The 27,515-nt window shown below is 47.8% G+C and overlaps 1 protein-coding gene across 3 annotated transcripts; it reads right to left on the bottom strand.

Annotated features, from left to right (window-relative positions):
- Positions 1–114: 114 nt before the first annotated feature.
- CMBL (carboxymethylenebutenolidase homolog) lies at positions 115–23,318 on the bottom strand. Of its 3 annotated transcripts, none has more exons than XM_055308333.1 (6): positions 23,155–23,310; positions 10,172–10,405; positions 8,052–8,159; positions 4,072–4,214; positions 1,887–1,978; positions 115–863 (listed from the first exon to the last, which is right to left on the bottom strand). In XM_055308333.1, the coding sequence occupies exons 2-6, from the start codon at positions 10,384–10,386 to the stop codon at positions 684–686; spliced, it is 738 nt and encodes a 245-aa protein (XP_055164308.1). In that variant the 5' UTR covers positions 10,387–10,405; positions 23,155–23,310; the 3' UTR covers positions 115–683. The 3 variants fall into 3 exon arrangements, with proteins under 3 accessions (XP_055164308.1, XP_055164309.1, XP_055164310.1); XM_055308334.1 differs by lacking the exon at positions 23,155–23,310 and adding an exon at positions 13,088–13,111; XM_055308335.1 differs by lacking the exon at positions 8,052–8,159 and having other exon boundaries at positions 23,155–23,318.
- Between the last annotated feature and the right edge of the window lie 4,197 nt (positions 23,319–27,515).

Here is a 27,515-nt window from a genome sequence, read left to right as displayed (position 1 = left end):
CCTGTGCACCGCCATCCTTCTGAGTGAACGCATGAGTGATTTCCGATGCAGGCCCCGGCCCTGAGCCCCGCGAATGCCCGTGTTTTGGAAAATCACCTCCTAGGAAACAGTCGGTGTAACCCATGGTTCTTTATTAGCTTTTAGAAAAAGCCACACATTCAAAAAGTAAGCTTATGGGCTTGATAGAATTAGGTCAATGAAACCCTATTTTAACCTCAGGATCTCTCATAATGAAATTTATGAACACCACAGATTCATCTGCATTGAGACAGATAAATGCCCAATTAAGCTGGGCTTTGAATCTGAGTTAATACTTCATGTTCTTTATGGCTTTGGCACGTTAATCATTTTAAAGGATGTACTTAATTAAAAATCATGAAGTCCACACCGGAGCTGTCAGCTGGTCCATAAACAGCCCTAGGTTTTTACTAATAGTTAGGATATTACTCTATCATCCAAATTCTTCAGGTACTGACCTGGTTTGGGGGTTTTTTAATGCGTTAAAAGTTAAATTATACCATGCATTGCCATTTTCTACTGAATGTATGTTTCAGACGGAATAATGAGTTTCAGGATTCCTTGATGTATTTTATATAAAGTGAAAATTAAATCAAATGACCCCAGCATCCCAAAGCAAATTTCTGAATGCAAACTATTTTGAGGAAGTTTATACTTGGCCGCGGCTAAACGTACTTGTGCAACCACTCAATCAAATTCCTTCTTGCTTCATCTATATAGGGCTTGTCTTCTGCTGAACAATCTTCTCTCTTCCGATGCACGAAGCCATGGGTTTGCCCAGAAAATGTTTTAATTTGATATTCCACTTTGCAGTGTTTTTTCAACTTCTGAGTCAACAAAGAGACCTGATGTACAAAAGATATGATAGTATGATTTTAACAATCTAGTCATATTTCCCATCCTCCAAACACTCTCTGAATGCTCATAAAAGAAAGTTAACATCAGTGCCTTAAATTCTGTTGCTATCATGAATTTTTTTTCTTTTAATTTTATAACTAACACAGTCCTTACCTCTGGCAAAGGATAGGATTTTGAACATATAAAAATGATACAACACCAGTTATTTGAAACTGTATAAATATCTTTTGTATAACATTCAACAAAATATTCAAGTATATTTTAAATTTGTATTAATATAACATATTAATTATGAATAACAACAATAATTTCTCAACGATTGCTTGTATGCCACAGTTCTGCTTTTTTCTTATCAACATGCTGGGGGTTTAACACGTCCAAGTCTTTTTTTTTTTTTTTTTTTAAGTTAAGCTGTGATCCCCAATGTGGGCTCAAACTCACAACCCTAAGATCAAGAGTTGCAAGCTCCACTGACTGAGCCAGCCAGGAGCCCCCACACCCACGTCTTTAGCGACACACACTTTATCTTAACTCGTGGGTTCCACATGGGATGATGGAGAGGCAGGGCCTGCTTCTATGCCCAGTAACTAGGCCAGACCTGGAGCACTTTGTGGGGGTTATGGCCCTTAAGTCCCCAATAACACCCACCTTTAAAACTTTAATGTTGAAAAATATTTGGAGCAACAAATGAACCCTTTGGAACATTTTCCCTGAAAGGTCAGATCATGTTATTAAATACAGAAATGAGAAGAGGAGGGTCATCTGGGTGGCTCAGTCACTTAAGCATCAGACTCTTGATTTCAGCTCAAGTCATGATCTCAGCGTCTTGAGATCGAGCCCCGGGTCCAGGTCTGGGTCTGGCTCCACGCTCAGCAGGGAGTCTGCTGGAGGATTCTTTCTCCATCTTCCTCTGCCCCTCCACCAGCTCAAGCACACACACTCCCTCTAAATAAATAGATCTTAGAAAGACAAGGAAAGAAGGAAAGAGAAGAGGAAAGAGGTCAACTTACTTGCTCAAGAGGAATCACAGCATCATTTTCAGCAAAAATGAACAATGTGGGGTTCTTTAAACTATGCACGTCTTCAGAATCCTTGATGATGCCTGGAAGATGAAGACAGGAACACGGGGTAGGACTTCCATTCACGGGCCTCAGAAATCTATGTGGGTTTGGTTTGATTTTTCAAAGTAAAATATGTGCTTTGGTGTTTGGCTCATTTCCTTTTTAGCAATTCCACAGATATGGCGTGGCCTATAAAATTCATCTCAAAGAGAAACTGATCTCATCAGACCTTCCCGCTGTTCCCTTCCCTACGAGTCAGACCATAAATAATGGAATAGGACCCTGCTGTCTGCTTGGCTTGCAAAGAGACAGGAGCAGCCCGAGAAATGCTCCCTGTAGGACCTGCCTTCAACTACCAAGAGGTGAGAAATGTTCACATCGGGACCATCTGCCCTACTGTTCTAGAAGCCTCTCACGGTCCATGAGCCCTGCAGCCTCTGACCTCAGTGTGCCCAGTGACTTCATTCCCAAGGTGGGGCGGCTGTTTCATGAGGTATCTGTGCTCAGACAAGACCATGTTTGTGACGTCTCGTGGGTGCCCCCAGGTCCTCACAGGCCGTCTGTAAAAGTTCCCTGGCGTCCTTCATTTCAGAATTTTAGCGAGCATTTGGTCAAAGCCTGTTTTGCCTCGAGGATTCAGACTGCAGTGTGCCCACTGCTGGAGGAAAACGGGCCAGAGTCTTGCACTCCAATGCCATGTTAAGGTAAGAGCTGCGTTAAAGGGTCATTCTGACGCTCGATAAGGGAGTTTTATTCAACAGGGACCTCTAAACGGGGTTTTGCTGCAGGGGAGAGAGGTCACTCAAGCCCAGTACCCCAAGGACAAGTGGGGATTTAGGGTCGAGGAGCAGGGTCAGGGCAGTGGATGGAAAATCTGGCTGGATGATGCGCAGGATTCTTGCTGCCATGAAGGGGGGTTTGGGGTGAGGGATTTGGTCAGACAACCCATGTGGGGGGTGCTCGCTAAACTGCCCCAATGGGGAAGGACAGAGCCCAGCCGGGGCCCCGTCAGACCACTCACAGGCGAGCCTGACTCAGGTGTGGTGGGGACAGGCCCCGGCCGTGGGAAGCAGCAGCGGTACCTCCTGTGTCCAGGTCCCGGGCAGCACAGCCGAGCTGAGCAGCCCGGAACCGCCCCTCACCTGTCCTCACCTGTCCTCTCCGGGAGGTGGGCAGCCACAGGAAGGCCCGACCACCAGGCTGGACAGCGCCGTGGAGCCTCCAGCCTCCCAGTCCGCACAAGCCCCGCAACTCGTGCAGGGCGTCCAGGAGGGGGCGCCGGCGAGGCGTCCAGGAGGGCCGCCAAGGCTAGATGGGGGGGCACGGGAGCGGGGGGGGGGGGGGGGGGGGGGGAGGGGGGGGCAGCCCACGGGGGGCAGGGGCCTGGGACAACCTTCTCCGGCGCCCAACCGCACCTGACCCTTACTAGCTTGCCTGTAAGTTCGTACTTAAAGGATTTTTTTAATGCTAAAAGTAACCAAAAACACCACAGCAAGAAACCATTAGTCCAAATAAGAATCCTTAGTACCATCATGAAAGAAAGCCAAATTTCCTTTTTTTTTTTTTTTTTTTGACATTTTTATGGTCTGCTTCTCGATCATGAACTTAGTATGCCATTTCTATATACAGGTATGTTCTTATTTCATTGCTATGATACCGGGGTTGATGCTGCTACTTACATTTTAGAGTCTTTTCCTTTTCTTTCCTTCCTTCCCTGTGTGTGTGTATATGTATATATATGTAGTGTATACCTAGTTGAAAATAATGCATATCTTGGGAAAATATGTTCATAGATGTTCCTTATAAAAAATAGTGCTTGATATTAACCATTACCACAGAAATAAATGTCACCCTCTTCACCCTAGGTGAAGAATCAAGCCCTCGGGTTAGGTGACCTTCCCAACAGCTGGCTCTTGGGACCCAGATGCCACAATCCCAGTGACGTCCTCTGGTCACTGTATTACGAACCTCCACCTCTACTTTCAGATTTTAAAGCCAATTTCCTTAGGTTGGGCCATCTCTGCACCATGGGGCTGTGTGTTGCTCTGGAACTGTTAGCTTGGGAAGCAGCTCAGGGCCATCACTCGACCACTCCTCCCATTTCCATTGTGTAAAATGTACAAGGTCTACTCACCGTAGACGGACACCCCTGCCCTGAATTCTGGGTACTTCATCATCACGTGATGGACGGCCACGCCACCCCAGCAGAATCCCACAATGCCAATTTTCTGGGCATGACACTGTTGTTTCAGATACTTCAAGACGGCATCAACCTCTCTAGAACAGAAAGTTATTCAAGAATCAACAGACAGAGATCACTTATATGTGGAATCCAAACAGCCAAACTCAGAGAAGCAGAGTAGAGTGGTTACCAGGGGTGGGCCATGAGGAAATGGGGAAAGACTGGACAAAAAAAACACAAACTTACAGTTAAAAGACTGATGAGTTTGGGGTTGTAGTGTGCAGCCTGGTGACTAGAGTTAATAATACTATATTCTATACTTGCAGGTTGCTAAGAGGAAAGACCCTAAGTGTTCACACCACAAAAAAGAAACAGTAACTATGTGATAGGAAGAGATGTTAGTTAAGGCTGTGCTGGCAATCATTATGCAAAATATAAATGTATTAAATCAACAGGGTGTACACCTGAACTTTACACAACATTATGTGTCAACTGTGTCTCAGTAAAAGCCACGGGGGTGGTGGGTGCAGACCAAAAAACATCAAGAGATATTTTACGAGTCCTGGGGAGTGCGCTGGGCAGCAAGTGCTCTGCCGATGGATGGTAACAGGGCTTCAGCAGCAGCTAGTTCTTCCCTGAGGTTCTAAGATTCCGACTTTTGGAGCTCTGTCCTCACCACAGGCACATCTCCCCACGGGCCTCTCTAACCAAGCACAGCCTCTTCCAACCACCTGACAGGGCTGCAGGCTGGCTCTTTGCAAACCACAAATCAGACCAGCTCACATCCCAGCTGAAAGCTGAGCCCCGGCCTTCCACAGCCTCAGGATAAAGGCCAAAGCCCTAAGCACAGCTCCTAAAACCTGATCCCAAGATCCGCCCCCATAGAGCACCCCAGCCTACTCTCCCCTGACAGGCACCAGGCCCAACTGGGCACCTCCCCAAACTCTCTGACTTGGCACATTCACTCTCTCAGCTAACATCCCAACTCTGTACCGCCTGTCCCTTCCTGTGCCCAAACAGCAAAGCAGAATTTGGAAAGCCATCAGCACTATTTAAACCAGGAGAGGACCAAGAATAGTGGCCCTGTCTTTGCAAATGGTTCATTTGCAAATTGGTTGCTTGGAATTCGGTGCATTTCCAACTAGAAGCAATACACCCAAATGGAGGTAGGGAAGCGAGGCCAGCCAGAAAGTTCTGATAAGGAAGAAATGCTTACAATTTAAAAAAGAAAACAAAAGCCTTTCTATTGCACTTCCTTTCCCTTTTAATCATAGCATATCCTTGAGCACATTTAAATATATGTATCCTACCACTGCATACAAGCAGTTATATTCATGACATGAGCAATAATTAATTCTGCAAAATAACATGGAAAAAGCAATAGTTCTTGACATTTGTGGCTGTAAATTTTCCTCGAATGCTTTGATCTTAAGAATAACGGCCTTAATTAGAAGGGACAGAAAGGAAGAGGCCATTTCTATAAAAATACTTTAACTCAAGTGAACATGTCTTTGCTTGTGTTGCTCTGCATGTGTTCCCCACTTTTCAGGGAGCATCAGGGTTTAGCTTCTTCCCCCCACCTCCCCTCAACTCCCCCCATCTCCCCACACCTTGGAGGACTCTGCCCTCAGTTCCAGGAGTGAAGTGTGTGGCTCAGGCTGACCATCAGAGGACTGCAATCTCGTAGCAATGACCAGTCCAAGGATGGACCTGCGACTGAGCCATACCATCAGGGCAAAATGAGAATTTCGTTGGGTTGCTGGAAAAGAGACCAATGAAAGGCTGGAGCTGCTGCAGCCATCTTGCCACCCAAGGGCAAAAGCTGCCCGAGAATGGAGCCAGCCTACGGGCAATGAAGCAGAGAAATATTGGAAGGCAAGTCCTGGAGATAGTTTCTGCACTCTGAAACCAGCCCCTGCTTGAAGCCAGAAACTACCTCTTTGCAGCTCTACAAACCAAGAAATCCCAGGACTGCTGAAGCAGTCAGCATTTAAGATTTAAGATGGGTCTTCTGTTACTTACAAACAAAAACACCTGACCATATAAAGGTTTTCAGTCTCCCTTTCAAAGTTAGAGTGTCTGGTTTTTAGGTTGTGTTTTGTTTTTTGAAAGAGAGCACACAGGCGGGGGGGGGGGGGAAGGAGGGGGAATCTTAAGCAAGCATGAAGTCCAATGTGTGGGGCTCACTCTCATGATCCTGAGACCATGACCTGAGCCACAACCAAGAGTTGGATGTGTAAACCACTGAGCCACACAGGCGCCCCGGTGATTCTGTTTGATGTCTCATTTTTATTTAAAATGCGTGGCTCTCCTTTTCGTCCGTGGAAGAGTGCCACCGGGCTGCTCCAGCACCTGCCAGAAATGATCCCTCTGCTTTGTATTCACAAATGGAAGGCAGACCCACACAGCTCCTCATCAGAAGGCAGCAAAACATCCTATTCTCCCCCACGCCAGCCCCATGGCAAGCTGGACTTCACATCCACACCCCAGTCTCTGTGGCTCTCTTGTGTTTCTACCTCTAACTTTCCCTTCACTTCTTGCTTCATTTTGGTTTCAGGGGGTTGCAGGTCCCCTGGGAGGGACCTGGAAGAGGTAAGTGTGCAGGAGGGTGATTGTCGGGAATCTCAGGGCCCCCTTCCAACCGCAGAAGGGGCAGGAAGGGAGCAGGGCCGGGCAGGGGGAGAAGACAGCTGTGGCACAGTGTCCACATGGGCCTCAAGCAGCTTCTCAGGGGAGCTCAGAGCCAGGGTGGCCCCTGAGGATCTGCCTGACTTGAGGTGGGGAGCCAGGCCTTCATACCCCTGTAGGGAGGCTCCTCAGGCTGGGGCAGAGGAAGACAAGGTAGCTGACATCCCAGACGCAGTCCACAGGCAGCTGATGGACTGGTCTCCGGCCCATAAGGCCCTGAGGTGACCCGCTGGTTAACACGGCCCCGGGTGCAGATACTCGACCATGCCAGGAGGCCTGCCAGCAGGCTCAGGGGACAGAGGGGCCAGCAGCCCTGGGGTCAGCTCTGACGGTGGAAAAAATGAGCAGAGAGTTAGTTCCAAGGACCAAGAGTCCACAGGCCAAGGACCACATTCTTAGCAGCTTCCCCAATCTGGGCTGGGGGAGCAGCTTATCAAACCTCAGGCCCATGTCAGGCAACAGGGAAGGAGAGTGTTCAGAAGGATAAATGGCCAACGTGAGTCACAGCTGGTGTGGGGGGAACCCTCCATGCTTAGTCCAGACCCAAAGAGGGAGTCGGAGTGGCAGCTGAGCGCTCTGATCCAAGCTTCTGGGCCGCTGGAGCTAATTCAGTAAAAGGCTGAAATCCCGGGGGATCCCTCTCATTTCTTCACACTGCTCCCTGGGCCCTGGCAAGACCACAGCCCTGGCCTGGTAGGTCTGGTGTAAAAACCCAAAGTCCTCTCAGAGGGGCAGGTGGGGTCCGGTCTAGACAAGGGGTGGGCGTGGCCCAGTGGGTTTCCAATCATCTGGGCAGTAAGGGGCTGGCCCTGCTCTGGTTTCTTTTCTCTGCCCCTTGTCTCGGCTGGTTCTGCAGCCAGTACAGGAAGGAAGGAGTGTTGATCCTCTGGATCCTGAAAGCCTCCCTGTAAAGGGAAATTGCCCACCCACACTGTGGTGCATCGACCAAGTTCCCTTGGCAGTCATGCATGAAGCTTGGGGGAAGGGGGGGTGGCAGATGAGCCTGCGGAGGCAGCAGGAGTGCTTGCTGGCAGCCCACCTTCCAGGCCACCCACGGCACTAAGTGAAAGCAGCTGGACAGACTCCATTAGCCGTGGCCATGGAAGACCCCCATGAAGGGGGGTGAGTAGATGTCTGAACGGTGAAGCTGTACCCCCTTCTCCCTCCAGCCCCTGCTCTCCTGGGTGCCCTGGGGCAGGGAGGCCAGGGGAGGGAGGGTGACACAAACATGCGTGATAACTTACTTATCAATTTTTCTGGCATCTCTTGTTTTCAACCACTCTGGGAAGGTGGACCAGTCCCCAGAAGGATGCCAGGGTTCTTGCCCTACAAAGAAGTCTGGAACGATGGCCCTGCAAAATAGGATATGAGCTGCTCTTCATTTCGGAGCTGTGGGTATTTGCTTACATTCGTTAAGAAACTTGCTATGTTGGTGATTCTGAATCACAGGAAAAGAAAAGTGGTGGCCACGGAAGCCAACTTTGATCCCATCAAAGAGGCCAGCTGGCACCAGGCCAGGCCACTTGGGATTTCACAACAGTAGGTGCTCGGTCTCTGGCAGCCTGCTTATAGCCCAGCCCATCTGAGATGATGGGGCAATCGGCCAGGAACGCTCCCGACAAGATTCATGGCACAGAAGGGAGCCCTGGGTGACAAGGCCCTGGGTGGGGTGAGCACAGGGTTCCCCCTGCCCCACCTCCTGAGGAGTCCCATCGCTTGGCTGGCCTTTTGCATCAGCCCAGGTCAGAAGGTACACCTGCGTAGCACGTCCAGTCACTATGACCAAGCAATTTTCCCCAGCCTCCTCCCAGGATGCCAACAGGGCACAACCTCCTGTGCAGAGGGGAAGGCCTCATGGGGAGGCCTAAAAAGGGCCATGAGAGAAAACAAGCTGGGTTCCTGAATATGTGTCCATCCTCCATGCTAGTCAACCCTGGAGGGTGGGTCCACACCACTCTGGCCAGAGACTCGCTTCCCAAAATAAAGGCCATTGCCATGGATGGAGGAACTGAGCTCTTCCTGTCAGAAGGGAAGGAACATCTGGGTCAGAAGAATCCAAGTTCAAGTCCCAGGCCTGCCCCGTCTGCCCTGTAACCCTAACAAGTCACTTCCTCACTTTTAGCCCCATTTTCTTGGCTGAACAGACTGCACTCTGCACCGCCCACCCTCAGAGGATGATTGTGAGGGCAAAGGAGATCAGTGGGAGAGAGGTTTGCAGGCACAGGCTTATTTGGTCATCTTTTATGTTCTGCCTCCAAAAAAATGAGCCACAGTGAGACAACGGGAGCCACGGTCCCGTGCAAGCTGCCTTCCGGCTGCAGTGGGAGCCTGCAAGCTCTACCTGGTGGCTCAGGGCAGGCCCATCCTGGAGCGGTTGTTGGGAGGATGAAGGACAGTTACCCCTGTAACGCCCTAGCTCAGGCTCCGGCAGAGCCAGAGGGCCACCAGGGTTGGCCAGGGAGTTTATTACTGGGCTTGCCCCTAGAAACTTACGTTGCCTCGCAATCCACATGGAATCTGGGGGCATGAAAAAGTGGTAACTCCAGTGGAAATCCTCTGTTCGGTCAGCACTAGCTTTGCATCATGTGACACTGGGTGTGCTTTCAAAGTGACCTCTCTTGTAGGAAAATGAAGTAGGTGCACACTTTGATTCGCAGCTTTTTGAGCCAACGAAGGAAACAGGGGTGCGCCACACTCAGGGCTGGCTGGGTCTTCAGCTTTCTGAAGCTGGAGGGAAGGAGTGGCTCGTCCTCTTCTCCGTGTTTGCTGACACTTTGCAGAGACCTGGTGTGGTGGGGAGCAGACAGGTAGGTGTATCTGCCAAAGGCGAGCACGCCACTAGATCTGACAAGGGCATAACCTTTGGGAGAGGAGTGAGGCCTCATGGTTTCAGTTCTGGAAGCCCCTGTAACTCAAACAGGACAGCCTGTGTTGGCACTAGGATAACCCCGGGCGCCCTGCTGAAATCTGACCTGGGCTGAGATGCATCGAGGGCCAGAGGAGCAGATCCAGTTCAGAGCTGGTGAGTCTGCCCAAGGCGTGCATTACCTGTGTCCAGGCAGGACCCCACATCGGGAAATAACTCTCTCAGGGTCCGACAAGTCTATGGGGCCAGGCACGCCAAGGAGAAACTGAAGCCCCAGGACTGGGTTGGGAGCAGTGGCTTCCTCTGGACGCCAGGTGGTGTTCTGGGTTCACTTGACATTCCCCATTTATCTGCACCCCAGAGAGATAAGGAAGTAGGTAGCCTAACTTAGAATGCAGTCGAGGTTTTTTGGTTTGGGTTTTGTTTTCCCAGAAGGGAACAAAAGAGATCACAGAAATTTCCATGAATTTAAGGAAAGCAACAGAACTTCATACGTACGTGTATCCATTTCCTGCGATCATGTCAGCCATGTATCGGGTATTGGGCAACTGCCAGCCAAAGATATCCTGGATGACAATCACAGCCTTGCCCGTGTCAAAGGGGGGTTTGGTGACATAAGCCTTGATGTGCTCCACTTGAACTTCACGCCCCATCCCTCCATACTCTAGCTTGTGGCCAATGTCACACGGACAGGGATAAGCCTCGTTAGCCATTGGAGAGATTTAAGTTGGGCTACAGAGAGAGAAACATGCATTATTTATATTCTGAATGGTGCAAATCCCAAGATTATATACAGTAAGTAAAACCAGGAGTATAGAAAAGAATTAATTTTAACTACAGTCATAGGGTATTCATGGAGGAAATCGCTGGTAACTTGGGATTCTGATTGGAGCTAATAGGAATCCATTCCCATTACAAACACTAGAAATACCAGAGTGAACGTAACCAACAGACAAAAATTAAAATGGACCTCATAGGAAAAATGGGCACAACCCTGAGCCAGCATTGGAAAGGAGACGTGAAGCCAGGTTCAAGGTGGCATGAGCAAATACAAGGGGAGCCTGGGGACGCTGGGGAGCAGGCAAGACCCAGGAATAAGCAGTGACACAACCCAGTGCTTAGGATTCTGTGTCCAGTGAAGCCTTGGGACCCTATGAGATGGGGGTTTGTGACTGAGACCCCATACAGTGTCAGAGCTTCCAAAGGATTCTATTTAGTGGGGAAAATAAAAACAAAAACAACAAAAGAAAAAAAAAGAAAAGAAAACTCTACCAACTAGGACTAAAACCATGGTTAGAAAGCCCAGGGAGGGGAAGAAAGAAACCAATCCCCCAAAATGTCCACTACCCTTTCAGAGTAGGAATAGATTATGCAATTAACTGAACAACTGGCCCTGGGCAGAGAAATCCCTGGGCACAAGGCAGAAGGAAATGCAAATCTACTTAGAGCAAGACTTTCACAATCCATGACCAGAAAAACACTACCCATTGAAGACGGACGGTAGGGGGGAAAGCCTGAGGGTGGCTGGGGTCTGGAGAGAATTTGCAGGGAAAGCCAACTATTTTTCTGGCAGATGGCACATGAAGGGGAATGAGGCAAAGAGGAGTCCGTGAAGATGTTTTCTGTCCAAGCAACTGGAAGAGGACAGAGTGTTTTTAAATGAGAAAGAGGAGATTTGGGAAGAGCAGGTTTGAGGAGGTAGGGTCTTAAATGTGGGGCAGTAAGTCTGCACTGTCTGTCAGACAAGCTCAGTGGACAGCTCATAACAAGAATTTCAGGGCAGGGGTCCAAGCTGAAACTATAAATTTGAGAACAGTCAGCAGTCTACAGCCAAGCCTCGTTTTTTTTGCAGATTCCATGCGCATGAATTTGCCTAGTTGCAAAATTTACTTGCAACTCCAAAATCAATATTTGCAGTGCTTTCGCCACCATCCACAGACTTTTGTAAAGCAGTGACAAGTCCGAGTCACTGACACGCACAGTCCCAACCAAGGTCTAACAAGGCCATGCTCTGCTTTCTCATCAGCTCCCACTGCAAACAAGCATCCTGTTTGCCTTCTGTTGAGTGCCACGTTTTCTGCATTTCAGTGCTTTTTGCTGGTGATTTCGCTATTTAAAAATGGACTCCATGCATAGGGCTGAAGAGCTGTCTCATGATCCAATGGGTACGAGGGCTGCAATGTGCCTCCAAAGACAATATGTACAGTAGACAAGCTTAGTTCAGGTATGTGCTACAGCTGCTCATGACGGGTTCAATGTCAATAAGTTAACTGTATATTAAGTAAGGCGTATTAAACAAGGTTATGTACTGACCAGTTGACAGAAATGTGACCAGAGGCTCACAGAAACCTACTGGTATTTCCCTCGGAGCAGTGGTTCAGGATTTGCTGGTCCACTTGTCCATGTGACTTCACAAACATGACTATTGCTGGCCCTCGAACAACACAGGTTTTAACTGCACAGATCCACTTAAACGTGGATTTTTTTTCAATAAATACAATCCAAGACTGTAAACGTATTTTCTCTTTTTTAAAATTTCTTAACACTCTCTTTTCTGTAGCTTACTTCATTGTAAGAATGTGATACATAATACGTATAACACGCAAAATATGTGTCAATCATCTGTTTATGTTACCAATAAGGCTTCTGGTCAACAATAGGGTATTAGGAGAAGTCAAAAGTTATGTGCAGATTTTGGATGCACGGAGGTCAGCATTCCTAACCCCCATATTGTTCAAGGGTCAACTATACTGTGAATAATGAGAATCAGCTGTACATAATATTTAAAACCTTGAGAGTGAATGACATAATGTAGGGAATGACAGTAGACAAAGAAGAGAAGGATCTAGAAGATGGAGCCCTGGAGCCTTCACCATTAAAGGTTTTGGGAAGGTAAGAAGCAACAAGCAAGTGAGCCTGAGAAGAAATAGCAAGCGAGAGGGGAGGAACCCCCAGTCATGAGCCTGGAGTCACATGAAGACAGGGTTTCAAAGAGGCAGAGTGTAGACCATGATGTTCTACAAGAGGACATGCCCTGAGAGACACAGATGGTTGGCTGCAGGGTTGAGCAACGTGGAGGTAAGGGTGACCTCCATGGGAACAGGTTTGAAGGACCAGGATGAGCAAGACAGCAGCAGGCTGGAGAGAATGAGAGGAGAGAATCAGAGTGAATACAGAAGCTCTTCAAGGCTTTTGCCAGAAACAGAGCAAAGAGAGTGAGCAGAAGATGAAGGGAAGATAAGGCAACATGTCTATTTTTTAATGGAAGAAATCTCAGCACATTTATATGTGATGAGAATGGTACCTCACAGAGGAAAAGAAAGCAAAACCAAACCAAACCCACGGTGAGAGGGGCGCAGGGGAATGGTCTCTAGCTAGGTGATAGGGAACAGGGTCAGCACATGGAGAGATCACCTTCCTAGGAAGCATGGAGGATCCTCCACAGTCCCAGGAGGTAAGGTGGAAGGCTGGGTGGCATCGGGGCAGGAGGCTATGGATGCTCCCTACTCACATCTGCTCAGAGACCTGAAAGCAGAGTCAACAGTGAGGGTGAGAGCAGGCGGGAGGTTGGATGGGTCAAGAGAAGTGAGAAAATGAAAGACCAGGGAAATGTGCACGGTCCCTGAGGCTGATCCCTCCAGCCAGGTCCAGCAGCAGGATGGTGGTGTGAAGCTGGCACAGAGATGGAGTAGAACAGGACAGGGCTCTGGAGGTCATTACAGGGGCAGGAGTGCTTGGTGGATCCATGGCGGGAAGATGGACTGGCCAATAAAGGGGATAAAATTGGACACTGAGTGACCCAGGCAAGTAAACAGATCACAGTGGATCCCCACCTACCACGTAGCAGCCCTGCCACATGGTGAGAAACCTGAGTAGGAAAGCAAAAGTCATCTGTTAGAAGAAAATAGGAAATACAGGTTTCTTCAATCTTGGAGTAAAGAAGCATTTCTTACATGAGACCCAAAAACATAAACCATAAAGAAAAGAATTAATAATTTCATTAAGTACATAGTAGCCTGCTCAACTTCCATAACAAAATACCACAGGCTGGGCAGCGTACACAACAGAAATGTCTTTCTCACAGTTCGGAGGCTGGGAGTCCCAGATCAGGGTGCTGGCGGGGTCGGGTGCTGATGGGGACTCTCCTCCTCACTTGTGGACAGCCTCCTTCTCCCTGTGTCCTCACACAGCACAGAGAGAGAGAGAGAGAGAGAGAGAGAGAACAAGCTTTCTGGCCTCTTCCTATTAGAGCACTAATCCCATCAAGGGGCTTCACCCTCATGACCTCATCTAAACCTAACCACTGAAGGCACCCCCTCCAAACACCATCACATTGGGGGTTACGGCTTCCACAGATGAACATAGGAGCAACACAATTCAGTCCATAGCAGTAGTCAACTGTAAAAATCACTTGCAGGACAACTGGGGAAAATTGAACTGACCAGAATTTGATGGTATTAAGAACTATGGTTAATGGTGGGGAAGGGGGGGGGGGGGGGATAACACTACCACAGTGATGGTTTGTGTGTGTGTGTGTGTGTACACAATCCTTACCTTTTATAGCTACATGCTGCTGTAAATACAGATAAAACTACTACATGTCTGGGATTTGCTTCAAAATAGCCCAGGGGGTGGTGGTGGTGGGTAAGTTATTGTTATTCAAGATACACTTCTCAAAGCAGAAGACTTAGCATCTAGGTACGATATAGGAAGAATGTGGGGCACCTGGCTGGCTCAGTTGGTTAAGTGTCTGCCTTTAGCTCAGGTCATGATCTCAGGATCCTGGGACTGCACCCCATTCTCTGCTCAGCGGGAAACCTGCTTCTCCCCTTCCCTCCACCCCTCCCCTGTCTCTTTCTGTCTCAAATAAATAATTAAAAATTTAAAATAAAAAAAGATATACAAAGAATTCTTATAAATCAACAAGAAAAAAACCCAAGAGAGAAATGCTACAAAGATAAGAACAGACAATTCACAAAATGGTACACTTGAATGGCACATATACTTATGCAAAGATGTTCAACCTCACTGGCATTTAAGAAATAATACTATTTTGTACATAAAACAGATACTATTGTGCATCTTGCAGATTGGGAAACGTCTGTTAGCACCAAGAGACGGTGTCCATGCAGGGAAAAGGGAGAGAATGTGAGCTGACCCAAACTCTGGAAAGCAGTCTGACAAGGTCTAGCAAGGTCAAAGATGCAGACACCCTGCAACTCAGAAATCCCACAGCTGAGTGTATTCCCTAGAAAAACTTACACCTCTGTGTGCACGTGCACACATGCACACTTGTGCACATGTGCTGAGTATGGAAGGGATGCTTTCGGCAGCACAGATGTGATGGCAGTAACGGGAAGCAATCTGACTTTCAGGAGAACAGGATAACTTGTGATGTATTCATTATTGTGGCTTGACTTCTTTCCCCCAAAAAAATACGTTCAAGTCCTAACTCTCAGAACCTATAAATGTGCCCTTATTTGGAAATAGGATCTTTGCAGAGATAATCAAGTTAAGATAAGGTCAGGGCACCTGGGTGGCCCAGTCAGTTAAATGTCTGACTTTCTATTTCAGCTGAGGTCATGTTCTCAAGGTTGTGAGATGCGGTGGGGGGGGAGGGGCAGCCCCCAACCCACATCAGGCTCCAGGCTCAGCAGGGAGTCTGCTTGAGATTCTCTCCCTCTCCTTCTATCCCTCCCCATTTCAAATAAATAAATAAAAATATTTTTTTTTAGTTAAGATGAAGTCATACGGATTAGGACGGCTACTAACTCAATAACTAGTATCCTTTTAAGAGGGAACTTTAGATACAGAGGCACACAGGAGAGAAGATCACGGGAGGACACAGGCAGAGATCGGAGTGAGGCATACCAAGGAACACCAGGGAGTGCCGGCAGCCATCAGAGACTAGGAGAGAGGCAAGGAAGGATTCCCCTCTGTAGGTTTCAGAACAAGTATGGCCCTGCTGACACCTTCATTTTGGCCTTCTGGCTTCCACAACTGTGCGAACACATTCCTGTTGGCTTAAGTCACCTGGCTTGTGCTAATTTGTTGTGGCAGCCACGGGAAACAAATACAATTTGTACACAAATACACGTACAATCATAAAAAAGTATTGCAAAAAAAAAAAGAGTATTGCATAGCAGTTCAGTGAGCAAGCTACATGTATGCCAACCAATGTGATAAACCTTAAAATATAAGGCTATATAAAAAAGACAATGGCATTTTTGATGCTAAAAAAATATTAAAAAACACATGGGACTAAACACACCACCAGTGGTTACTGGTGAGAGAGAGGGTGAAGACTGCTGGCTTAATTGCATTTGTTACATTTTATTTCCTAAGAAAGTTTTGATAAAGGACAAAATGTCCACATTTTGTAAGCCTGGGTCACGTGAATATGGGTGGCTGTTATATTATTTCCTGTACCTTCCAGAATATTCTAGAAAGAAAATAAGTAAATTTTAAGGAAACACAAATCAAGAGTCACTTACTCAAAGAAAATTTGAAACTATTCCTCATGGTTTTGTTTTCACAAGCTTGGTTATAAAACTATTAATAGTAGGAGAAGTCACAGCAATCCAGTACCAACAGTAGCAAATTATATGTCCAATACACTATTTGTGGACAGCCGGATTCCTTAGGCTGATTTCTTTTTTTTTTTTTTTAATTTAAATTCTATTTCGTTGGCATACAGTTCAACATTGGTTTCAGGAGTAGAGTTCCGGGGTTCATCATTTACACACAACACTCAGTGCTCATCACAAGTGCCGTCCTTAATCCCCATCACCCATCTAGCCCATCCCCACTCACCTCCCTCCATCAATCCTCAGTTTGTTCTCCACAGTAAGAGTCTCTCATGATTTGTTTCCCTCTCTCTTTTGCCCCCTCCCAAACATTCACCTGTTTTTTAAATTCCACATGAGTGAAATCATATGGTAGTCATCTTTCTCTGATTGCCTTAGTTCACTTAGCATAATACACTGGCTCTCTCCACATCATTGTAAAGATTTCATTCCTTTTGATGGCTAAGTAGTATTCCATTATATAAATATAAATGTGTGTATATATATACATACCATTTCTTCTTTACCCATTCATCAGGCAATGGACACTTGAACTGTTTCCACAGTTCAGCTATTGTTGATAATGCTGCTCTAAACATCAGGGTGCATGTACTCCTTTGAAGGTGATTTTAGTATCCTTTGGGTAAATACTAGCAGTGCAATTGCTGGATCATAGGGTAGCTCTATTTTTAATTTTTTGAGGAACTGCCATACTGTTTTCCAGAGTGGCTGCACCAGCTTGCATTCCCACCAACAGAGTGAGAGGGTTCCCCTTTCTCTGCATCCTCGCCAACACCTGTTGTCTCCTGTGTTGTTAATTTTGGCCATTCTGACAGGTGTGAGGTGGTATCTCATTGTGGTTTTGATTTGTATTTCCCTGATGATGAGTGATGTTAAGCATCTTTTCATGTGTCTGTTAGCATCTGGATGTCTTCTTTGGAAAATGGCTATTTATGTCTTCTGCTCATTTCTTAACTGGATTATTTGGTTTTTAGGTGTTGAGTTTAATAAGTTCTTTATAGATCTTGGATACTGGCCCTTCATCTGATGTGTCATTTGCAAGTATCTTCTCCCATTCCGTAGGTTGCCTTTAGTTTTGTTGTTTCCTCCACTGTGCAAAAGACTTTATCTTGATGAAGTCCCAATAGTCCATTTTTGCTTGTTTCCCTTGCCCCTGTTGAGGTCTCTAGTAAGAAGTTGCTATAGCCGAGGTCAAAGAGGTTGCTACCTTCATTCTCCTCTAGAATTTTGACGGTTTCCTGTCTCACATTTAGGTCTCACATCCATTTTGAATTTACTTTCATGTATGGTGTAAGAAAGTGGCCCAGCTTCATTCTGCTGCATGTGGCTGCCCAGTTTTCCCACCATCATTTGTTGAAGAGACTTTTTCCCATTGGATATTCTTTCCTGCTTTATTGAAGATTAGTTGACCATATATTGTGGGTCCATTTCTGGGTTTCCTGTTCTGTTCCATTGAACTCTGTATCTATTTTTATGCCAGTACCATGCTGTTGTGATGGCTACAGCTTTGTAATATAGCTTGAAGTCCAGAATCATGATGCCCCGAGCTTTGCTTTTTCAGGACTGCTTTGGCTATTCAGGGTCTTTTGTGGTTCCATATAAATTTTAGGATTGTTTGCTCTAGCTCTATAAAAAATGCTGGTGGTATTTTGATAAGGATTGCATTAGGGATCCCTGGGTGGCACAGCGGTTTGGCGCCTGCCTTTGGCCCAGGGCATGATCCTGGAGACCCAGGATCGAGTCCCACGTCGGGCTCCCGGTGCACGGAGCCTGCTTCTCCCTCTGCCTGTGTCTCTGCCTCTCTCTCTCTCTGTGTGTGTGTGACTATCACAAATAAATAAAAATTTATTAAAAAAAAGGATTGCATTAAATGTGTAGATTGCTTTGGTAATATAGACATTTTAACAATGTTTGTTATTCCAATCCAAGAGCATGGAAAGTTTTTCTATTTCTTTAAGTCCTCTTCAATACTCTTTCATAGGTATTCTATAGTTTTCAGAGTATAGATCTTTTCCCTTTTTGGTTAGGTTTATTCCTAGGTATCTTACGGGCTTTGGTGCAATAGTAAATGGGATTGATTCCTTGATTTCTGTTTCTTTTGCTTCATTATTGGCATATACGAATTCAACAGATTGCTGTTCATTGACTATATCCTGTGACATTGCTGGATTCATGTATTCTAGCAAGTTTTCAGTAGAGTCTTTCAGGTTTTCTACCTGAAAAGAGTATCACGTCATCTGCAAATAGTCAAACTTTTTCCTTGCCAATTTGGATGTCCTTGGGCTGATTTCTTACCTGAGTTGTCCTATGGAGACCACAAAAACCCTGGCCATTACAAAGCAGCCTCAAGCCTGAATTTTTTTACTTTATATTCAATTGATACCCACTTTCCAGAAGGAATGTGTATGGCCAGGAGATCCACCATCTGGACAGATCTGCACAAAGGGGCAATGGCCAGGAGAGCCTGGGTGTGGAGGGCTGGACTCCAGCCAGACCCATCTGCAGCACAGCAGCGCAGGGTGTGCTCAGGCCAAGGCCACAGGGCAGGCAGACGTCCTGCACAGACTACACCCACTGTGCTCCCAGGGAAAGAGCCTCAGAGAACACACCCTGGCAGCTCTACTGACTGGAGGATACATAAAATTTCTGCACATGCCTTTTGGGATTTTTTTTTTAAAGATTGTATTTATTTATTTGACACACAGAGAAAGAGAGAGCACAAGCAGGGGAAGCAGCAGGCAGAGGGAGAGGGAGAAGCAGGCTCCCTGTCAAGAAGGGAGCCCGATGTGGGGCTTAATCCCAGGACCCCTGGATCATGACTTGAGCTGAAGGCAGACGCTCAACCACTGAGCCTCCCAGGTGCCCCCCTTTCAGGATTTTGGCTTTGCCCTGCTCCTCCCCCAAAAGACACATTTGTTAAACGAGAATTTTCAGAAAACAGTAAAACCATGACTCTCATAAGATTTTTTAAAAATGAACACATTACGGATTTTATTTTATTCATATAAAAGGAGAGAATGAGGCAGATGTGACAACTGGTGTGAAGGGAGAAGGGAAAAAACACAGATGTGTTTGGAGTAAAAGCACACTGCGATTGCAAAGGGAGAGAAAACAGTTTTCCACAGGTGGGAGGAAGCCAATCGGTTCTCCACCAGGTAAGACAGAGCTGACGGAGTCACTGGTTACCAGTGACTTACAAAGAGTCGCAGTGGTGCCAAGACAATGAAAGGGCCGGAGTCAGAAGACCGGAAAGGCTGTGCCACAGATGACAGAGGCTGTTCCACTGAGGCACAAGGTTCCTTCTGCAAGACATTCACCGTGAGGTCGTTCATAGGCAGCAACAGGTTTCCTCCTGCGGGGGGAGGGGACTGTGGCCTGACGTCCGGTGATGGCCTCATGTCAAGAAGGGCTCTCTGGGGTACCTGGCTGGCTCAGTCAGTAGAGCATGAAACTCTCGATCTCAGGGTTGTGAGTTTGGGCCTCACGTTGGGTGGAAAAGGTACTTAAATCTTGAAAAAGAAGAAGGAGGAGGAGGATGGGGAGGAGGAGGAAGAAGAGGAGGAAGAGGAGGAAGACCAAGGAATAAAGAAGAGGAGGAGGAGGAACGAGGAGGAGGAGGGCTTTTCTGTTTCACGGCAGGTGGGCCTGGCCACCCCAAAATCAGATCTGTGGTCTCCACTACCGAAGCCTCTGAAAGGCAGAACCCTCTTCACGGCACCAAGAATAACCAAGACGCACTCCTGCAAAGGAGGCCCTGACTGGCACCTTCCCTGGCGAGGCCACACTGGCGCTTGGTGCTAACGCTTATGATCCACCATGACCTTCATGCAAGATGCCACAAACATGTGAATGACCTTAAGGCCCCTCTCCCAAATTGACCTCTACAGTCCCTTACCCAAGACTCTCTCCTTCACCGAGCTCCTCTGAACTCTCCTCAAATAGACCCTGACCCTGGTTTCTGATGGCATCTCGGCCAAGTCCAGTTCCGGTAAGAATCCCGCCAAGTCAGTTTCGCAGAATCCCTGACCCTCTAAATCTAACCTGGCCCCTCATCCTCCCCTGTCCCCCCGCCCCGGGGGGGAGGCCTGACCACACTGGCCTGTCTTCTGCAAGAACCCTGTTAGGTCAGTTTTCCAGAACTCCCATTCTCTGTGATGTTTCCTCTTAGCCACTTCCCATCCATTGTCCCCTACTCCACTCATTGGCCGTAAACTCCCACTTTCCTTTGTTTTTTCCAGAGTTGAGCCCAATATCTCTCCACTCCTATAAAACCCCACTTCAGTGGTCCCTACACCTATCCTGATGATCCTGAATAAGGTCTGCCAACCATTCTTTAACAAATGCCATGAATGAATGATTTGTTCTCTAACACCCCACAGCCCTGCTTCACACACCGAGCGCCTCCACATCAGCACAAGACCCAGGGCATCACTGGTGCTATCTGATCCGCCAATTCCAGGAGGCTACCCTGTCCTGCCCCCTCTCCTAACCTGAACCTTCCTGAGGCATTCCTTTGCCCCATAAATACCTGTGCTTCTGGACTTCTCTTTTGAACCAGTTATAACATCTGCATGGTTCCCTCTTTCATGAATAAAATAGAATCTTTAACATGTGCTCATTTAAAATTTTTTAAGGCAATCTCTACACCCAACATGGGGCTTGAACTCACAACTCCAAGATCAAGAGACGCATGCTCTACCAGACTGGGCCAGCCAGGTAGGTGCCTCAACATATGCTCATTTTTACATCTGTATGAGAGTATGATTTTACCCTTCGCTGAAAATTTTCTTTTAACAGTGCAACTGAACAACATTTCCTTTTTCTCACTGGAAGTCAAAAAGGCGAGGAACGGATGGTAAACTAATGGTCCAGCAAGTATGGATTTCCTGCTTGCATACCCTCAAGTATTTAAATAACTCAGAAGTTAGATTTCCCAATGCAATGAACTTCTCCAATAGAAACAGAGAAAACAGATTTCAGTGAGCAAAGGGAATTGGCATCGATGGGACTGTAACCAGCAAAGAAGTCAAGGAACAAATCACTAGAAGCTTCAGAGATTTGGAAACCATCAGCAAGCAAAACAAAGGCTGAGAGATAACACAGGAAGGCTGTGGCTAATGGGGAAGGCTTGGTGTTTTCCATTTACTGAGTAAAACACTGCAGGAACTTGCCTGGTAACTGATTTTTGATCATGCAGCTGGAAAGGCTCAGGCACAGCCCTACTTTTCCGTCTAGCCATCAGTAATCTAACAACACCAACAACTCCAGGTATTTGTCAGCAATCATTTTTTTTAAAGACTTTATTTATTCATGAGAGAGAGAGAGGCAGAGACATAGGCAGAGGGAGAAGCAGGCTCCATGCAGTGAGCCCGACATGGGATTTGATCCTGGGTCTCCAGGATCACGCCCTGGGCTGAAGGCAGGCACTAAACCGCTGAGCCACCCAGGAAACCCGTTTGTCAGCAATCATGCTTGTATTTTCCATAGAGTACAGGTCTAGGTAGCATTAATTAGAAAGGTAGATGTGAAGAGTGGCCTTCAAGCATGCCAATCACATGGCTGCCTTTGGCCTTCTCTCAAACTCTTCTGAGGCCTGGATAGCATTTCCCCGGACACCTGTCCGGCTCACTTCTGACCACCTTGCTTTAAATGGACTTTGAAAACAACAGGTTGTATCTTCCAACAGCAAGTAGATCAAAAACATCTCCAACCCACATGACTGTGTGTGTTACTTGTACAGTCTTTCCAGGCAACACGTATCAAGTATCCAGCACTGAGGATGCCTCTCTTCTAGAACCTCTCTAACCACTGGGGAAATACTGCCAAATGTGGATAATGATTTTTGAAGCCAGTGTCCATCATGTCAGTTCAGATGAAAGAATGAACATGGGAGGCCCTATCTACCCCAGGCACAGCCAGACCACTTAAGGAATTTGTAGGCCTAGGCTCAAGGGATAAGAATGCTTGCTTAGGGCAGCCCGAGTGGCCCAGTGGTTTAGTGCTGCCTTCAGCCCAGGGCATGGTCCTGGAGTCCCCGGATCCAGTCCCACCTCAGGCTCCCTGCATGGAGCCTGCTCCTCCTCCCTCTCCCTGTGTCTCTGCCTCTCCATGAATAAATAAATAAAATCTTTTTTTATAAAAAATGCTTGCTTAAATTTCTAACATGAGGAATACAGACATTTTCCAGATTGCAAGCCACCTGAGATGAAAAAAGACCTCCTCCAGGGCACCGGACAAAGTAGCATGAGTTCACCTGCTAGTATGAACCCATGGGCCTCCAATCAACAGTGGCCACCTTCTCAGGAGACCCCTTCCCCAAAGTTTGCCCTTAGAAGCCCTCATTTGCAAGCCACCGGAGGATTCTAGACTTTCGAGCATTAGCTGTCCAGTTCTCCTGGGTGGCGCCACGCCAATACATCAACTACCTTTCTCCTCTGCAAAAGCTTGATTGTCAATGTTCGTGGACTTGCTGCACGTCTGGTGGACAAACTCCCACTCGGTTCGGGTACCTTTTGATGCAAAAATGCTCACTTCTCCCCACAGGTTTATTTTGGCAAAAACTACGCGACCCAAACGTCCCACCTCGGACAGTAATCACAAAGAGTGTTCAATGGCATGAAAGAAAGACCCAGACATTGCGTTAAATGGAAAAACTAAACACGAGTCTACGTACAGCACGACTTCAACTACGCTTTTCAAAGACGTGGTTAAACAGGACAGGGAGACGGCGGCGGGGCTGCCCTCCCGCGCCCACCACCTCCACCGCGTGGGGCGGAGCCCGGGTTTGAAAAGGGGCTTCGATGGCTCCAGACCCGCGCGGCCTCGGCCTCCGGCCACCACGCGCGCCAGTCGGGGCAGAGCGGCGGCGGCCCAGCGCCCGCGGAGCGCACCTACCTGCGGCCGAAGCCGGCGTCCTGCCCGCGCGCTGCCCGCGCCCTGCCCGCGCCCTGCCCGCGCCGAGGCGGCCCTCGAGCCCGACGGTCGGGGCGGGAGCCCGGGGCGGTCGCTCGGGCAGCGGGCGGGGAGGGGGGGACCGGGGCAGGCGCCTCCCCCTGGGGCGGAAGTGGACGCGGTGACGGAGGGCGGCGGCTCCCCGCGGGCCAGTGGCGGCCCGGGATTCCCAGCCTCCCGGGAAGGCCGGCGTGGAGGGGAGGGGCGGGGCGGGGAGGACAGAGGGCACGGGGTGGGGGGGGGGCGGGGAGGGGAGGCCTGGAGGGCAGGGGGTGGGGAGGAGGGGAGGGGAGGCCTGGAGGGCAGGGGGTGGGGGGGCGGGGAGGGGAAGACTGGAGGGCAGGGGGTGGGGAGGAGGGGAGGGGAGGCCTGGAGGGCAGGGGGTGGGGAGGCCTGGAGGGCAGGGGGTGGGGGGGCGGGGAGGGGAGGCCTGGAGGGCAGGGGGTGGGGAGGAGGGGAGGGGAAGACTGGAGGGCAGGGGGTGGGGGGGGCGGGGAGGGGAAGACTGGAGGGCAGGGGGTGGGGGGGCGGGGAGGGGAAGACTGGAGGGCAGGGGGTGGGGAGGCGGGGAGGGGAAGACTGGAGGGCAGGGGGTGGGGAGGCCTGGAGGGCAGGGGGTGGGGGGGCGGGGAGGGGAGGCCTGGAGGGCACGGGGCGGGGGGGCGGGGAGGGGAGGACGGAGGGCACGGGGTGGGGGGGCGGGGAGGGGAGGACGGAGGGCAGGGGGAGGTGGGGAGGGGAGTGGGAGAGGAGGTCTGGAGGGCAGGGGCGGTCTGCAGTAGGGGGCGCGGAAGGGGGACTGGGGAGAGGAGGGGGGTGCAGGGAAGGCCGGTTGCGGTGGAGGAAGCCTGGAAGCAGGGAGAGGCCCCCAGTGAAATTCACATGTGCGCCTGGCTCCCAGGACCTGGGGTTTACTGGTTGTAAATCTAGATTAGGCTATTTTTAAAAATAAATCGTTACATAGTCATAGCTGCCCCCTCCCCGCTCCCGCTCCGTGTTTTGTCTGCTCCCCTAAAGTTGTCATAACCAGTTCAGCTGGCTCCAAAGATTACGGCAAGAGGAAGAACGTGGCCTAGGAAAATCTCTAACGGTGAGAGAGGAGTAGCAGCTTCGTGAGGTCGCAAGAGTTTAACCACAGGTCTTCTGACTCGAAGAGACAGAACCTTATTAATTCAGACGCTTCTAATCGATGTGTGACTCCAGATTGAAGATGATTTTTGCCTCTGGGATCTTCTCTGCAGAGAGGTGGCAAATCAGTAAGAGAAAACGAGGACGGGAGTAAGGTTTGTGAGACAGATGATGGGACTGTTCAACGGTAATATTCAAGGAAAGGTAAAATCATTGTGTTCACACACATGTAAAAATGACATGTGTTAAAGATTTTATTCCACTCGTTAATTAATGAAAAAAACAGGCAGAGGTGACAACAGGTTCAGGGGAGCTTGGGTGGCTCAGAGGGTTAAGTGTGGGACTCTTGATTTCACTCAGGTCCTGGTCTGAGGGTCCTGAGTTGCAGCCCTGCATGGGGTCCTGCTCAGGTTGGAGTCTGCTGAGTTTCTCTCTCTCTTCCTCTGTCCCTCCCCTGGCTCATGCATTCTCTCTCCCCCTCTTTCTCAGATAAGTAAATAAATACATACATACATAAATAAAATCTTTTAAAAAAAAGGTTAAAAAATCAGTTCAAAAGAAAGGTGGGGAAAAAAGTACACATTTACATTTATTTTGAGTAAAAAATTGTCAAAAGGAAAGTGCAGATGGAAGCAAACTGGCTTTTTTCCTGGGGTGGGGAAGGAGGGCAGTCACACAGGACAGTTTGTCTACCGTTTACCTACAATTTACACAATTGTCAAATGTCCCCAAGACACTGAAAGATGAGAATCAACCTGGAAAGCATCCTCCAGAGAAGCATAGTTTTCCATCAAAACACAAAATTGTTTCTGTAAGGCTGTTTTTAAGCATCTTCCAGCATCTTAGAATTACCATATACACAGAAAGACTGAAGATGAGCTACACATCATTTTTCTCTATTTGCTAATCTCCCCAAGCATTACTACTTATTTTATAACACTGTTGTTAATATGAGACAATTCATAACCACAAGACTCTATGCCTTGCTGCAGTTTGCTAGCTCAGTGTTAAATTTATGCATGTACTTAAAAGTCAAAAAAAAAAAGTTGCCTCCCCATCAGTCTCAATTGGCAAAATGTGCTGTAGATTCAAATTTTGCAAGACAGCTCTATATATTATGAAATAGGTCTCTGCCACAGCATTCAAAACCAATTTATTCCTGCCATTTCCTACGTATTTTCCTTAAAGTGTCCAGCAGATCCTTCCTAAGGTCTCGTTCATCATCTTGTACCTTTCGCTTGAGGGGAGATGGACTCCTTCTTGCCCTGCGCCTTCCTTTCTGTGGCTTTCCCACCTTGGGGAGAGGGCTCCTCTCTCTCTTACTGTTTATGAGAATCATCTCCAGCTTTTAGAATTCTTCTCCATGAAGCTTGCTTGAGTGTTACAACTCCTTTTTTTTTTTTTTAAGATTTTATTTATTTGTTCATGAAAGACACAGAAAGAGAGGCAGAGACACAGGCAGAGGGAGAAGCAGTCTCCATGCAAGGAGCCCGACGTGGGACTCAAACCCAGGAATCCAGGATCACACCCTGAGCCAAAGGCAGACCCTCAACTGTCAAGCCACCCAGGCATCCCTACAATTCCTTTTTTTTTTTTTTTTTTTTTTTTTAAAAGGAGGGATCTCTGGGTGGCTCAGCGGTTGAGCGTCTGCCTTCGGCTCAGGGCATGATCCTGGAGTCACAGGATCAAGTCCCACGTCAGGCTCCCTGCATGGAGATTGCTTCTCCCTCTGCCTTTGTCTCTGCCTCTGTGTGTGTGTGTGTGTGTGTGTGTGTGTCTCATGAATAAAGGAATAAAATCTTTAAAAAAAAAAGATTTTATTTATTTATTAGAGAGAGAGGGAGGGAGGGAGCACAAGTGGGGGGAGGGGCAGAGGGAGAGAGAGAGGAGCAGACTCCCTGCTGAGCAGGAAGCTTGACATGGGGCTCCATTCCCAGACCCTGAAATCATGACCTGAGCTGAAGGCAGGCACTTAACCAGCTAAGCCACCAGGCGTCCCTCTCATCTAGGTTCCTAAAGAACTATGCCTTTGGCATTGTGTACTGTAAACACGGTCACTGGTCAAGTATCATCTTCTAGTGGAAGAAAGCCTTGTTTACACAAATGTGGTAACCCGAGGTTTCTCAAGACAAAGGTTGTGAGTGTTCTCCCCTTAAAACACCAGAACTTGGGGTACCTGGGCCCCAACTACAGAGCCTCTGATTCACGGGGTCCAGGATGGACCTTAGGAATTTCCAGGTCAACAAGATTCTGGGCGACGATGCTGGTCTAAAGACCACACTGAGAACCACTAGACCAAAATCACAATGACTAGCAAACCAACTTGGCTGATCATCAAAACCACTTAGGAAATTTGTAAAGGGAATTCGAATGTCCTGGGCTCAGATCTCCTGACCAGAAGCTTCGTAAGTGGTACAGGGGAATTCATATTTCAAAAAAGCTTCCAAAAAAACAAAAACAAAACAAAACAAAAATAGCTTCCCAGATGACTCTTAGAGTGGACAAAATTTAGGACCCAATTGAACCAGATAATCTGAACAGGTCATGTCAGTGTCAACTTTCCATGGTTTTATATTATGAGTTCAGCAAGAAAAGCCCAGCTGGAGGAAGACAGGTGCAACTCTCAGGCTAGGATATCCCTTGTAGCTCAAACTGGAAACATACAAGAAAAGGGATTTCTGGGGGAAATGGCTTAGTCCAGCCAAGAGGACACATTGCCAGCCCATCACACCAGTCTTCCCCATTGTGATACACTGATTTACTCAAACAGGTCCCTTCAGATCCCAGTCTGAAATATCTGTAATCAAATTATTTTACTGCCTTGGAATTTCTCCAAAATAATGAGTAGGGTTTTTTTTTTTAACATCTGAATAATTATTCAATTATCACCAAGAAGCCACCAAAGTGCTATCACTAAGAACAAACTGAGGGGGGCTGCCCTAAACATACATTTTTGTTTTCTATTTTAAAATGCACAAATCTCTTATGACATCCAATATGGAAGTTTTTCAGCTTCCACAATGTTAGTTCCAAATTCCCCTGGAAAATTCATCACACAAGTTAACATTTAACCCAGGCTCAAAAAAAATTTTTTAAGTTACATTCTTACAGAAATGCTTGGTGTAAATGAACACTAGGATTTCACGGAGTTCCTTAATAATGAAAGAACTGTGACT

The sequence above is a fragment of the Nyctereutes procyonoides genome, unplaced genomic scaffold, assembly GCF_905146905.1.
Source record: "Nyctereutes procyonoides isolate TBG_1078 unplaced genomic scaffold, NYPRO_anot_genome, whole genome shotgun sequence".
In the NCBI taxonomy this organism is placed as follows: Eukaryota; Metazoa; Chordata; class Mammalia; order Carnivora; family Canidae; genus Nyctereutes; species Nyctereutes procyonoides.
The sequence above is the reverse complement of the archived record's forward strand: the minus strand, read 5'-3'. Positions and strand labels throughout refer to the sequence as shown.

Coding starts and splice junctions, on each gene's coding strand:
- CMBL (XM_055308333.1), bottom strand. CDS start 10,386: ATGGCTAACGAGGCTTATCCCTGTCCGTGTGACATTGGCCACAAGCTA. Junction 1,979..4,071: donor GGCAGGGGTGTCCGTCTACG/GTGAGTAGACCT, acceptor TTCATCTTCCAG/GCATCATCAAGGATTCTGAA. Junction 864..1,886: donor CTGTGATTCCTCTTGAGCAA/GTAAGTTGACCT, acceptor TTTGTACATCAG/GTCTCTTTGTTGACTCAGAA.